The sequence below is a fragment of the Lissotriton helveticus genome, chromosome 6, assembly GCF_964261635.1.
Source record: "Lissotriton helveticus chromosome 6, aLisHel1.1, whole genome shotgun sequence".
Taxonomy (NCBI): domain Eukaryota; kingdom Metazoa; phylum Chordata; class Amphibia; order Caudata; family Salamandridae; genus Lissotriton; species Lissotriton helveticus.
Genome location: NC_136067.1, coordinates 179,474,358 through 179,489,604, shown reverse-complemented (window position 1 = coordinate 179,489,604; position 15,247 = coordinate 179,474,358). Strand labels below are relative to the sequence as shown.

General features: G+C 45.7%; 1 protein-coding gene across 2 annotated transcripts in view; it reads right to left on the bottom strand.

The window, feature by feature from the left end:
• Window positions 1-15,247, bottom strand: part of XKR5 (XK related 5) — a 239,582-nt gene that overhangs the window by 117,595 nt on the left and 106,740 nt on the right. For both annotated transcript variants that reach the window (XM_078647583.1, XM_078647584.1), the window contains exon 3: window positions 7,511-7,698. In XM_078647583.1, coding sequence (XP_078503709.1) covers window positions 7,511-7,698 — 188 coding nt within the window. The remainder of the gene's footprint in view (window positions 1-7,510; window positions 7,699-15,247) is intronic.

The window sequence follows — 15,247 nt, the reverse complement described above, 5'->3', positions numbered from 1 at the left end:
AGTCCAGTCGGCTGGTGACGAGGGCTTGGGTGACCGTCTTCCTCGTCTCGGTGGGGATCCACCGGAAGATCTTACGTAGCATGCGCAGGATGTTGAAGCATGACGAGGAGACGGCGTTGACTTGTCTGGTCATGGAGAGGGAGGAGTCCAGGATGAAGCCCAGGTTGCGTGCGTGGTCCGTCGGTTTGGGTGCGGTGCCCAGGGCCACCAGGAGTCGTCCTAGGCGGAGGGCGTGGAGCCCAGGATGAGGACCTCCGTCTTGTCTGAGTTCAGTTTCAGGCGGCTGGTCGTCATCCATTCGGCTACGTCTCTCATCCCTTCGTGCAGGTTGGCTCTGGCGGTGGCGGGGTCGTTGGTCAGGGAGAGGATCAGCTGGGTGTCGTCAGCGTAGGAGATTATGTTGAGGTTGTGTTGGCGTGCGATGGTCGCGAGGGGGCTCATGTAGACGTTGAAGAGGGTGGGGCTCAGTGAGGATCCTTGAGGGACGCCGCAGATGACTTTGGTGGCCTCTGACTTGTACGGTGGTAGGCGGACTCTTTGTGTTCTTCCGTCGAGGAAGGAGGTGATCCATTCCAGTGCCTTCTCCTGGATTCCGATGTTGCTGAGGCGCTGTACTAGGGTGCGGTGGCAGACAGTGTCGAAAGCCGCGGAGAGGTCCAGGAGGATGAGGGCCGCTGTTTCTCCGTTGTCCATCAGAGTTCGAAGGTCGTCGGTGGCGGCGATGAGGGCGGTCTCGGTGCTGTGGTTCGCTCGGAAGCCGGACTGTGAGGGGTCGAGGGATCCATTCGTCTCGAGGAAGGCGGCCAGCTGTTTGTTGACGGTCTTCTCGATGACTTTGGCCGGGAACGGGAGGAGCGAGATGGGACGGTAGTTCTTGAGGTCGGTGGGGTCTGCTGTGGGTTTCTTGAGGAGAGCGCTGAGTTCGGCGTGCATCCAGCTCTCAGGGAAGGTGGCGGAGTCGAAGGAGGTGTTGATGATGTCCCGCAGGTGGGGTGCGAGGACAGCGTCGGCTTTGTTGAAGACGTGGTGAGGGCAGGGGTCAGTCGGAGATCCGGAATGGATGGAGTTCATGGTGCGGATGGTGTCTTCGGTGCTGATCGGGGTCCAGGTGCGGAGGGTGGTGGTGGGTGGCGTCGTTGCGGTTGTGGCTTGCGTTGGTTGGTTGTTGAAGCTGTTGTGTATGTCCGTGATCTTGTTGTGGAAGTAGGACGCGAGGGAGTTGCAGAGTTCTTGCGACGGGGTGATGTCATTGTTTCCGGCGTTGGGGTTGGATAGCTCTTTCACGATGTTGAAGAGTTCCTTGCAGTTGTGTGCGTTGTTGTCCAGCCGGTCCTTGTATGCATTTTTCTTGGTGGCGCGGATCAGTTGGTGGTGTTTCCGGGTGGCGAGCTTGAGGGTGGTCATGTTGTCCGTCGTTGGTTCCCTTCTCCAGGCTTTCTCGAGGGCTCGACAGTTCTTCTTGGAGCTCTTGAGTTCGTCGGTGAACCATGGTGTTTTTCTGCTGCAGGATCTGCTGGGTGGGGTTCTCAGAGGGGCGAGTTCGTCCGCGCAGTCGTTGATCCATTTCGTGAGGTTGTCGGCGGCCTGGCTGGGGTTCGCTGAGTTGGCGGGAGGGTGCTGGCTCAGGGAAGCGGTGAGCTGGTCGGCTGTGATCTTGTTCCAGCTTCTTCGAGCAACCTGTTGCTGGTGGTGGTGGATCGTCGTTCTTCTGAAGGTACCTGTATGGGTTTCTGAGCGCCTGGGTGGGTGATGGGGTGTGTGACTGCCTGTATTGCAGTGGCGGCTTGTAGGTAACAGTGGCGGGGGATCGGGTAGGAAGGGTTAGAAAGAAATAAAAGACTTACCTGTTTGTCATTTCGCCAGTGACCAGCTGCAGCCTCTTCTTAGTCCTCGAAGTCCTGCTGGCTCCCGGCAGCACCCAGGCTCCCTTAAGCCAATTACGACCCTGCTGTCACCATGACAGCAGCCTTGTGATTGGTCTGAGTGCTGTGATTCGACGTTCAGAAGGGGACTGACAGCCTCTCCACCCAGGCTGTGAATTACAGCCAGGTGAAGAAAATGCAAGGTATGCATGAATGTTTGGCCGGCCAAAGACAGCTGGCCAAACTGTCATGTGCACATCATGCAGCAGCAACCACTCCTCCTCCGTCTACGTCACTGGAGCCCAGCCCTGCCCGCCCTAACCTGGCTGGAAGATACTAGAAATAAAATGACATTGACTTCTGTTATGATCATATTATTTTTCCTTTTACACTGCTCTGAGAGCAGTGGGGCGACTCTCCTCCACCTTAGCAGAGGAGCCGCCACTGCTGTGTGGATGAGTCAGAGGCTGTATGGATTAGTGAGTGCGTGTGTGAGGGGCTGTATGGGTGAGTGAATGTGTGTATGGTTGTGTGGGTGGGTGAGTGGATATGTCAGTGGTATATGGGTGAGCAACTAGGTATGTGAAAGGCAGTCTATGTGAGTGATGAGGTATATGAGTGACTGTATGGGTGAGAATGAATGTGAGAGTGGCTGTATAGGAGAATCTGTGCTTGTGTCATTGACTGTATAGGTCAGTGAGTACGTATTAGTATCTGTATGAGTAAGTGGGTATGTCTCTAGCTGTATGGGTGAGTAAGTGGCTGTGTTATTGACTGTATCTGTAAGTGAGTAAGTGTGCGAGTAGCTCGATGGGCGACTTACTCATTGTGTGAGTTGCTGTATGGATGTATGAGCGGATATGTCAGTCAATTCTTCCCCTCTCATGGGGGCTGCGCCAACTCCGGTAATTGATTTATTATTACATAGCCCTCCAGTCGGCCTCCAAATACAACTTGTACAGTTTATTAACAATTTTTTCTGCTTGTCTGTAGTTCCGCATTTCAGGCTGGAGTAATTTCAACCCCTTAGAACTTCTTATGGCCAGCCTGTTAGAGGGCCCTCAGCCTTGTGAAGAAGGGGTGGGAGCCAGCCCTCAAAAACACCCCCCCCCCCAATAAATTTAGTAAACTACATATTAGATTTCTGGACTCAGATGAACTCCCTTAGGAAAAAGGCCAGAGAACCTGGAGGCCCACCAGGAATACATGAAGCTCTGGCATGACCAGAAGGCTACTTGGTAGAGTTTCAACATGGCCAAAAAGTGTGGGCGGTGGATCAAGTGGAGCCCCGGGCCAAACAGGACTTGTGGACTGGGCCCTATGAGGTTAAGGAGCAGGAAGGGGAAGTCACTACCTAGTGGACCTCCAGACCCCAGGAACCCATTTGAGGGTCCTGCATGCCAACTGCCTCAAGCCCCACTCAAGAGGTTCAAATTCACGATGCCCTTAATGACAGATGGCGGTAAGGAGAAGAGAAAACCTTTCCCAGCTCTCCTCTCAAGACAAAGATGGTTCAGTAGAGGGCGTGAAACTCTTCCTCTCTCTGACTCCATGCCAGGAGCGGGAGAATGGCAGATGCTGGAGCAATTCTTCTCGCTGTTCTCACTTACCCCCAGGCTGCCACTTGATGCAACCATGAGACGACAAGCATGCCTGTGAAGAATAAAAACTGCAGTCTAGTTGATAAAGTGAGAGCCAGTATCCAGGATGAGTTGTCCAAGAAGCTGGAGTTACGAGTGATTGTGTACTCCAACAACCCACCTCCCCCCTTACCACACCATCTGAAAACTCCGCTTCTATGTGGATTACATAGGGCTCAACTCAGTCACCCCATCCCTGAACTGATAAGCTCATTGATCGGTTGGTATCTGCCAAGTACTTTCAACCCGACGTTAGTGTACTGGCAGGTTGCCTTAATTGTGAGGGACTAGTGTGATGTCCTACTTCTCTAACCCAGACAGACACTTTTAATGCAGAGTAGATTGATGGCCTTTGGATGGAAGTATGCCCATGCCACCTTCCAGAGGTCGGTCAACCAGGACCTACCCTGGTTGGAGAACTTCAGCACCACCTACCTAGAGAACATCACTTTCTTCACCACTAGCTGGGATGACCACCTGTACCAGCTTTGGGCAGTGCTTCAGGCCTTGCAGAGGGCAGGGCTAACTATCAAGGCCAGTAAGTGCCAGAGAGGGCAGGATCAGTTGTATACCTGGGCCACCAATTCTGTGGGGGCAAAATGGAGCCCCTTCAGCCTAAGATACAAACTGTCCTGGCTTGAGAGCCCTCCAAGACCCAGAATGAGGTGACAGCCTTCTTAGGCCTCACCGGCTATTACAGGAGATTTGTTAGGGGATATGGCACTCCTGTTGCCCCTTTAACAAAGTTGGCTACTAAGAAGCAGCCGAAAAAAAGGTGATCTGGACAAAGGTGTGCAGAAGCATTCAATACCTTGAAGACGGCAATGTGCATAGCGCCAGTGCTCAAGGCACTGGACTTGGCTAAAGAATTCAGACAGATGGATCACAGCATGGCACTGGGGCTGTTCTGTCACAGCTGAACGATGAGGGCGTGGCTCAACCTGTGGCATTCATCACCCACAGATTACTTCTCAGGGAACAGAGGCATTGGAAGGCACTGAAGACCATACTAGTCTGGGACTCACTTCCACGTTCAGATAGACCACAGATCCCTCAAAGGGCTGATGCAGATGAGAGGTGAGAATCCCAAATTGTTGAGGTGGTCCATTTCTTTACAGGGAATGGACTTTACGGTGGAATATTGCCCTGGGAATAACCATGCCAGTGCTGGCGGTCTTTCCAGTTTTTTCTGTCTTAGCGATGAGAACTCCCATGAAGGTGGGTAGTTCTCCCTGCTTTCTGCGGAGGGGGAGTACAAGTTAGACCAGATATCTTTGGTTTGGTATTCCTCAACTTTTTTGCCTTCACTACCCTGTTTTTGTACAACCCATTATCGTTGGCATTAGGACTCTGTGGTATAGTGCTTCTGCTCTCTCCCTTAAACATGGTAAAATTGGTATACACCTAAGTGGCACATTTGATTTACTTATACGTCCCTGGTATATAATACTACATGTACACAGGGCCTGTAAATTAAATGCTATAAGTGGGCTGCATTGTGCCAATCACCCAAGTGGCACTGTAAGACATGTATCAGGCCTACAACTTCAGCCTGTAGTGCCTTCTATGCATGCTGGGGGACTCGTAGTGTCTCTCAGACAATTCTTCCCCTCTCATGGTGTCTGCGCCAATTCCAGTAATTGATTTATTATCAGAAACTGACATTTTGACATAGCAAAATAAGTCTTTTGCCCGGCCCAAACCTTCCTTTTTTAATACTTAGAAGTCTAGTATAGTTTTTAAAAAGTATATCATGTCTACTTAAATCTTACATGCCCTTGCAGTTAAAAAAACTCCACAAGTCGTTTATCACTGTAGCAAGAATAACTCTGACGGGCTAACACTAGGATACCATAGTACAGCTACTGATCCTGCATTTTAGGTCTGATGCTAGCCAAGACATTTTGATAATACTAAAATTATATATATGATATACTCATAGAGGCTTTCAGCCAGTCTTCACTTATTGGTCTGTTGCTGTGTCATTCACGTTTGTTTCACTCACAATAGATTACAGCATGGGAAAAACGGTCATACTACTTCATCCACTGGCGAACTTTACTGTGAATGATGGCATTTTGCCCCTCCACACGGAGCACATCTGTAAACAAGTAGTTCCCTTCAGTGCGAGGGACTCCTATGGCAATGTATGCTTTTTGAGACCAAAATTGTACCAGCAAGTACCCTGCTCCCACTCCAAGCCCTTATTCACAGAAAGCATGCTGAGGATGCGGAGCTGCATTTCAGGTGACAATCGTGCACAATGTCAGCCTTTCCTATGACCCCTTTGCACACTATCAAGCAACACTCCTGCATTGACCACCACTCGGCCCTGGTCATCACAGAAAGCATGATGACCTCCATAGGTACTGCACTGTAAATGCTAGCATGTGGCAGTAGGTGTGCTGTGTAGACTTCATCCACAGATCCTCTATGCTTATCTCACTTGTGACAATATGAGTTTGTGCAGTAATGAGTGCTAAAGTGATACTTTAAATTCCAACATGACCTCCTCTAGGAAACTCGCTAGTATTGTTCAGCACGCAGGTCAGCCTTTCATTCGTAATGTACTAGTAGGCTCCAAATGGGCCAATCTGATTCAGCACCATTCGAGTACTTTGTAAGGAAACTGCTATCTGGCACATAAAAATGGATTTTGCTTGGGATAACAAATGTATTTTGACAGGGAGGGCGTGGGGGTGTAGGAAAATTGCTCTTTTTGTATGGTCAATGCAATTTTTCTGGACTGATGCTGCTGTTTTTTTTACTCTGAACTGGGACACTGCTAACCAGGCCACAGTGCCTATTCTCAGACCACTAACACATGTTAAAATTGGCTACAGTCCCAATTGGCATATTTAACTTGGCTAGAAGTTCCTAGTATATGCCACAAAAGTGCACCCTGGGGGTGTAAGATAAATGTCACTAGCGGACTTCAGCACATAGTGCCACCACTAAAGTAGCAATGCAAAACTTACTTCCAGGCCTGCACCTGCAGCCTGGATACACAGTTTAAAAACAGCCAATTCGACCTGGCAATATAAACCATCTGCCAGGCATAAACCTTCCTTTTTAATACCTCAACGTCAACCCTAAGTTAGGACCTAAATGGCTCTAGGGCAGGATGCATGGTATTTCAAAAGTAGGCCATGTGTATATATGTTTCACAGGACCTGGCACTGAAAAACACGCAAAGTCGTTTTTTCCCTGTGGCATGGCTCTCTCCCATAGAAATGCACTGAACTGCATTATACCCTATAATGTTAAACTTCAGTTTGGGAGTGGGTAGAGAAAATATTCAAGGACTCATTTTCTCACAAAGTGACAAGGGCTGATGTTCCCCTACCATGATGGCCATCTGGGCTCTGTCCAGGAACTTAATTAACTTCTAAGGGTGCCTACCCTGTGACAAGCAAATGCAGCTCACAGTTGGGGCTGCCCCCTCTATTGTCCTGCTAACTAGCCAGGCACCAATTATAGTAGGAGAGCAAATGCCCCCAGAACTGGCTTGGAGTGGCCATGAGGGAGGGTTTTTCCATTATCATAGGTACATCTCTAGGTGGGCACAGAGGGCTCTGCACAGGAGAAGAAAGGTTCTGCCAACTATGGTATGAGCCTGGTATAATCAGAGAGGCTATATCAGAGATCTTATATAATGAGATTGCTGCCATAATATGTTGCTGCATTACATGACACAAAAGGGGCAAGTGGATTTTGTTACAGGACAAGTACATTTGTGAAGCAACCTGCCCCATGGACAAGTAGATATTTTATTATATTCCACACCTCTGGACCAATAAAGTTACTTCATGAAACTGTAGATGTGAGCCTATAAATTGTAAAGTTACATTTGTGTGTGAAAGTGGTGATTTGGGCGCAACCTCTAGACAAGGCTCTGTGTGTTTTGGCCCAACTATTGCAATTTAGTTCATGATCCAGTCATCCTCAGAGACATCTTTAATCAAATTATATTGTATGCTTTAATGCTGTTTAAAGTTCGAGTCCTACCTGGAAAAAGGTCAGTTTCTTCTAGTGCCAGATAAATATAAGCTTGCAGTAAAAGATGGGGTAAAGTCTGGAGCAGAGCTTCAAGAAGCCGTAGGACAGAGAGGTCTCCCAGCTTCATCAGCTGCTCTCCGCTGTTCGATGCTACCCTGTCTCCTCCTTTCACAGCTGCTAAAAGGGAATCCCAGTACCTGATCAAATATAAAAAAATTAGTTTATGTAATGCTTATCTGTTACTTTATCTAGCTTACATTTTTAGTACAATGTATTTTAAAGAATTCACATAACATGTTCATGGTTACTAAGCTCTGAAGATAGTGTCCAAGACAGGACATAGACAGGACATAAAAATACAAGTACTGAATAGTGAACATTTACAAAATAAGGTACTTACAATCTAACAGAGTTTCAAATATGTAGTCTTAAATTGATTTCTGAACTGTAGCGCACTTCTTCTAAAACGTCAACCAATCGATAATATCTCCTGCTGTCTTCAATTTTCAACTTCCAACGACTCATTTAACTTTCAGTGTGCAAGCTAGTTGCTTATTGATTACTATCACATGTAGTCCCTTACAGTTAGTAAAATGTAAAGGTGGTGGTACTCATTCCTTTGTTGCTTCTCCCCCAGCTTTGATTAAAGTGGATCCTTTCTCTTGGTCCCCTTTGTCTATAATATCATCCCTCACTGGGAAATTCTAATTCCTTCAGTCCACATCAGGTTTTAACAACCAAGTTAAATGAAAACGTTGCTGGAAATCCATATTTGCTCCAAATACTTTTCAAAGTCTGGGCCAGTCTTCAAAGCCATGGACCTGATCCTGAACTTCCCCATCCCATATCAATCCTTTACATTATATTATGTTTAAGGCTACTTATTGAGTGCAGGGAGTAAACATAACCAAAGCTTCGAGTAAGGTCATGAGAAGATTCAAAGGAAGTGCATTGCAGACAGAGGAAACCAGCACCGAGAGCTGCACGTGACTACGCGAGCACAACAGAATTTGTGAACTGTGAGAAGAAGACCTGAAGTGGATCTGGGAGTGCTCCCTCAGCTGGTGATGTAAATGAGACTGGAAATGAATTTTGAAGCAGGACCATATAAAGCACAGTAGGCTTTGCCCAGAACTTTAAAGTTATGAAGTATTTCATTGTAAGCCAACTGAGGGTGACCCAAAAACTAATTCAAAAAGAGATGCAATATAAGTTACTTTCCAGAGAATATTGCGGAATTAAAGTTTTTGAGAGGGTGCTCAGGATTACTGCTCACGATGTCTAAAAGAATCATGTAGGGAAAAACTGTGGTTATGAGTCACTCCCCTTCATATTATGGACCATTTTTAAGATTGCTTTCATAGATCTTCCAGCTCCCTGTGGGGAATACCGATATGTCTTGATTGCAATTTGTATGTTCTTGAAATACTTGGAGGCACAGCCAACGCAGATGTGATCAAATGAACCGTGGAAAAGTTGTTGCTGAAGGAACTGATTCCACGGTACAGAGTACTGATGTTCATTAAGAAAGACCAAGAAGGACATTCCAAGAAAGAAATGATTAAACTAATCTGTGACAACTGGGGGCATTACTCTGAGAGTGCATTGCGCACATAACCCCCAATCCTCTGGCCTAGTGGAGACACTTAATACTGTAATAACAAACACGCTGGGAAATAATGTTCGTCAACCTCCTTGAAGAGGCCTGATGCCCTGCCTCCGGTGCTAATGAGAATCTGATGCACTCCAAATAGGTCTGTCGCCACATGCCGTTCCAATGAGAAGATCAATGAGAGGTCCTGGTATATTAACTGCTACACTGTTGCAATAACTGATGTTTCCATCCTGGACTATTGTAAGATACTATCTGATGTGGTGAGCTCTGTGTCTCATCATGCCCAACAAGCTGCTTCATTCCCAACAGCTGCTGCTCTATTTGTTCGCAGCCCGGAGATTAGATTCTAGTGAAGGGCAAAAAAAAGTCTACAACCAAGGTGGACAGGCCATAGCAGGTCCTTTTGGTTACCAATTCTATTCTAAAATGTGAAACGCTGCTGACGTTGGTGCAGGAGTTACAATCAAAGACTCTGGAACCACTGCAAAAACTGTTCCAGCCAAGAATTGCTGCAAGTGTCAGCAGGTTAGAAAAACACTCTAGTTACAAGAAGCCAGCAAAAGAAAGAGTTCCAAAGAAGAAAATGGAGCTCCGTGGCATTAGACAGTCACCACTGGGGCGGCATTTGATACCTGCACCATCAGACTGATTTTGGCATGGCGGATGCTAATGATTCACCCATTAGGGTACGGTAGGTCCTCCACCCCAACGATGCCCTGTAAAATTGAACAAAGTGATATGAACGACATACGCACACAGCATCAAAATGAATACCGAGACAACGTATGTCGAGCTGGTCCAGACCTACACCTTGACAGTAAATGTATCAAACTGTTTGTTGGGTGTGCACTTCTGTGCACACCCAACAGAGGGTATTACTTATGCGCAAAGACCTCTTTTTTCCGTTAGCATGCATTATATACCTATCTTTGTTCATTCATAGGTATCCAGAATATTTCGCTAGAGGTAAAAAATCTAAAGGATTAGGCGAGAAATGAAAACAAACTAGGTGAACAATGCTTAAAAGGTGTACAATGTAGGCGCTCCCAAAAAAAATAAAAAATGTTAGAATATCAAAATAATAGTAGACAGTTTACCATAACTACAAGATGGGGTGTTGTGGTTTTATAATGAACCAGTATCAAGGGCGAAAGCTTCACTACTAACCCAACCAGTTCTGTATTTGCGGCATGAAAGGGCAGCCCCTCTTTGTATTTGCATGCCCATTTTAACATGGCCAAGAATTCTATGCGGTATAACAAAGTAAGAAGTTATAGAAATATCTCCTATAGCTACGGAAAGAAAGCTTATTACTCATTACCAGTCGGTTGGAGTACATACTGTTATTTAGCTTAGGCGTTCCCACAAATATATCATGCAAAACAACTGAAAAATCCACTTTTACGGTCAAAGGAAGGATGCCAGGGAGGACCCTTTAGATATTTTTTCAGCAATGATCCCTCCAATAGGCACAGTTCTAAAAGTAGTACAGAAAGGAAAAGAATCCCAGCTGTTTGAAAGATTGTCTTATGACTCCACTGTCGCCCTTTCTCACATCGCTGAAGAAACGATTGGAAAGCGTAGTCTGCTTATACACAACAAAATGCCTTAGATTTGATCCTAGCTCAGCAGGGCAGTGTATTCAAGGTAATAAACAGTTTGGCACTTTTATTCCTGATAAGATCTTATATTTGACTTCTCAAAGGTATAACATATCTAACTGAAGTAAACCGGTAATTCATAATTAGAAATGTAAAAAGAGTTACGGCCTAGCAGCTAATTTAAAATACAATATATCATAAAAAGCAGCAAAGCACATTCATTAAAAAAAAATACACGTAATCCTCCTTGTGTGCTCAGACGACATGATGATTTAGTATGTAAACAAAGAATAATACAACATTCCATCTCATAAGTAGTAATTCTCTAATATCGCCAATGTAATACAAATAATACATAGATATGTTAGTGCATAAACTACGAAATCTGACAATTAATGGAGGACTTCATTTATTTTTCGTACTGCAGTATTGCATATGAATGATTTTATTTTTATGTATACATAAATCACATTATTCATTTTCCAAAGGACAAAAGCCAACTAATTGTCATGCGAACTAGTTCGCTTCAAAACGGCTCTGTGTAAGACTTTTTTCTAATAGACCTAACCTTGACAAATATATCCTGCAGTGTCTCATTGAAGTTGCACTCTATATGCAGTAATATTCCATTGTTTTGTCAAAATATTTCTAAGGTACTGAGCACATTTTGAAAACTATACTGTCGCTTCATTTCTTGGTGTCTCTCTTTCAGTACCAAAAGGCCTCTCCCTTAAGAGATAGAGCTTTACATGTAGCTTTCTCAGTGACTTGTGAATCATAGCCACTGGATAGTGTTTCCATAGTGGAAGTCCCTTGAAGAAAAATCTGAGTAATTACATCTAGCTCCGATCATCACCAAATCTCACCAAATGGAATGCGAGCTATTAAGGTGGATTAGAACGGTGAGCATGTAAACATCGAATTAGTGGCAGTGAAACATTCATTCTCCAAAAACAATAACAGGTCAAGAAATAATTTTTTGGTAAAAACTATCCCTACAGGTAAAATAAACGTAGAAGGAATTATTACTGGGGTGATAGATGGCCCTAAACAAAATTGCTGCGTTGTAAAAAGGTTCCAGAGACCATAATATCAATACTTTAATCCCAGCCTTTAAGTGGCGACACCTGCTGCTGAAATGTAGAAAACAGAGCGTCTGAACCTCTAATGATACTGTTAAATGGTTTCCAAGACTGGGCAAATCACACAAGATCATGGGACCAGACAGGTCCCAGAAGGGTAGAGAGAGGTGGGCTCGATGGAACTATGATGACGCCCCCTGGGCGGATACCAAAACTGTTTGTACCTACCACGGAGCCCGAGCAACCTTGGCCGATGCCCTGTGGAGCTGTCCTATGCAGCTATAGAGGAGTCTGACCCCTTGGCCGTCACCTACCCAGCCAGTCATCTGACATTGTTTTCCTCGTCTCTCCCGTTAGTGTCTCTTCCCTCCCCTTCCTCCCTCCTCAGTGATTCTTTTGATTCTAACTGATGTAATTATGTATCCTGTAACTCGCTGATTCAACTGATGTAGATACCTACAGCGGAGCCCAAGCAACCTTGGCCGATGCCCAGTGGTGCTGTCCTATGCAGCTATAGAGGAGTCTGGCCCCTTGGCCGTCACCTACCCAGCCGGTCATCTGACATTGTTTGCCTCATCTCCCTGTCCATGTCTCCTTTGCCTCCCCCTTCTTCTCCCTCTGTGTTTCTTGGATTCAAACGGATGTAACTATGTAACCGATAACTCGCTGATTCAAATGATATAACTGTTTCCTGTTACTTGCTGATCCTCATGTAAAGCGCTCTGATACCTCTGGGTCTAGCCAGCACTATATAAAACTTTGCAAATAAACAAATAAATAAAATAATACTAAATAAGTGTCCCTTCGGAAAGGTACTGCTCGATGCTCCAGGGATAGAGGAGGCAGGGGGGTTCCTAAGTGTGTGATGATAAGTCTCTCAAGTCACGGATTGCTGAGAGAGTCTGCTATGTGACCAACCAGTTGCTACGGGTGGGAAAGGAATAAGACCCTTTTCTTTATATAGCCCTCACTCATTATAGTAGTGACATGCTTCATCATCGGGCTCACCCCAAATCCTAAAGGTTGGGGTGGGCTCAACCATTTTCCAGGGAGCACTTAGAGATATGATGCATGGGGGTGTACCGTTAAAGATAAAATTCCTCACCAAATCCCAAATTATTCTTTATTGATAAAGTGGGAGGGAAGATTAAAAACACTATAATTGGGTATCAGGATGGGATGGTCCTATGACCCTAGAATAGGCACCAACATGTTTCAGCCCTCCTTAATGGCCTAAATAAGTCCTGGGCTTTCGTCAGGGTAGGATGTAAAGAGGTTATTTCCCCCAAAGACGTGAGTGTGTGTACGCAATTCGCATGGGGCACATCTAGGTGTGAAAAATAGTAACAAGCCTAATACTTGCCACCTGCTGCAGATGAGGAATTACCTATATACGAACAAGGAGACATAATTTACATTTGTCATTATGTTCACTTTAGGAAAGTGCTATTGACGTTCAATTACCATCTTCAAGTGGTCCCCTTTGGAGCCGTTGCTGTGACGGTGTTGGGGTTGTATTTTGTCACCCCACAAAAACTTCAAAACATGCTGCTACGGTGTACTAACACATGGGTCATGCTTTTCATATCATGCGTACTACTGTGACTTTCACAAGTGCAATGGGTTGTGCATACATGAATTATTTCGTTCACAATAAACATACATTTTGTATCATTTCACCTCATCATACACACTTGTATCTAAGTCATGGTTTGTAAAATCAAAGGCACTGACCCCATGTAATCAGGGCTTTTGGTTCTCAAGGGAGCACAGGAGGGAGGCCTTGCAGTCACACACTATAGGTAAGGAAATAGTGGCCATATCGTTATTGAGAATTTGTAAAATTGCCGGGATGTGCAATAAAACGAACTCCATGGTCTACCACAAGCCTATGCTGTGGCATCTCGTTTATGCTGGACAGGGATCACTTACTTTGTCAAAGGTCCTGCCCTGCTTTAACATACTTGCTGCACTGCTCCCTGGCTTGTCCAAATGCTATGTGGAGTTATCGCCATCAAATGCCTATGTTCGCACGCTTTGCCGGCAGGTCCCTGGGAGTGGCTGGTTACGCCCTCCTGTCAAAGGCTATCTAGTGATTGGGCCCTGTCGGGGGCTCGGCTTATGTTGTGGCAGCCGCGTCATGACACGCTAGTTTGTCATGATGGGCGCACTCCTCATTTATTTTGACAAAGCGCCGGTGGCTGCACGAGTACAGTCACGTGCACTGGGCCCGGAGGCGAGGCACGTGTATATAGTATTTACACCTTACAGCACTGCCTCGTGTTACAATGCTATTACTGTAACTTCACCCAATATGTGGAATAACCTCTTGAATATCTCACTCAGGCGTGTAGCGGACATAGCCAACCAGGTCTTGTGAAATTAACATAATCTGGGGCCGCAGAGACTGCAGTAAACTTACTGGTGCTATGGGACCAGTGTATCCTTTATCAGAGTAGGGCCCGACAGTCATATCGAGCTTGCTCTACTGTGGTTATTTCTAGTAGTATTTTGAAAGACAGAACAGTATTGACCCACATTAGAGTTTGAAATGGCAGGGTCAAGAAATTCTCACCAATGTGTATCAGTTCGCTTAGTATAATCTATTCAGGTTATTTAGCTGGTTCCATGGTAAGTCGTCATTAAGGCCCAATATGGGGGTCTTAAGACGATGTACACATCTCTGTTCTTTTAGTAACTGTGTTTTTTGTGTCCGATTGGTGGGTGTGACTTTTTCTATAATGCTCCATTGTATGTCCGTGTCGGTGTGATTTTTTTCAAGGTAGTGTATTGTCAGTTTGGTTGTTACCCGTCTACAACCAACAGATGATGTACTGGCCAGGGGGTTACATCCCCCCACCATACCAAGGCCCACCCATGCCACAGAACATACTATTCTACCAACAAAATCACCATAACCAACATTTTTGTAGGGTATGGTGGCCGACGTGGGAGAAGTGGCCGGAGAGGATGACTAGTACAGTGGCAAGCCGAATAGCTGGATAGAACCAACACCAAGAGCAGAACAAGAGACCAGGGACAGGCGGCCCGAAGCAACCAGTATATCTGGTAGTCAACCTTGGAATTCCACAGGGTCTGGAGCAAATGGTTGAAACTATTGTTTTAAACCTACCATATTGGCTTTACCATGTAACCCTGTACTGCTTTCCGGCTTGGGTGGCTTGCCTGATTATTCCTACCATGGCTGTGGTTTCTGGGCAGACTTTGCATCACTCTGTAATGTATGTGCGGTCACTAGTTTATTTTTCAAAATGATAATAAAATCGATTATCCCCCCCAAAAAAAACCAGACGCCCCCATACACCATAACTCTAAGTGCTCCCTGGAAAATGGTTGAGCCCGCCTGACCCTTAGGAGTTGGGGTGAGCCCGATGATGAAGCATCTCTTTCCCTTCCGACCCATAGCAACGGGTTGGTCACATATCAG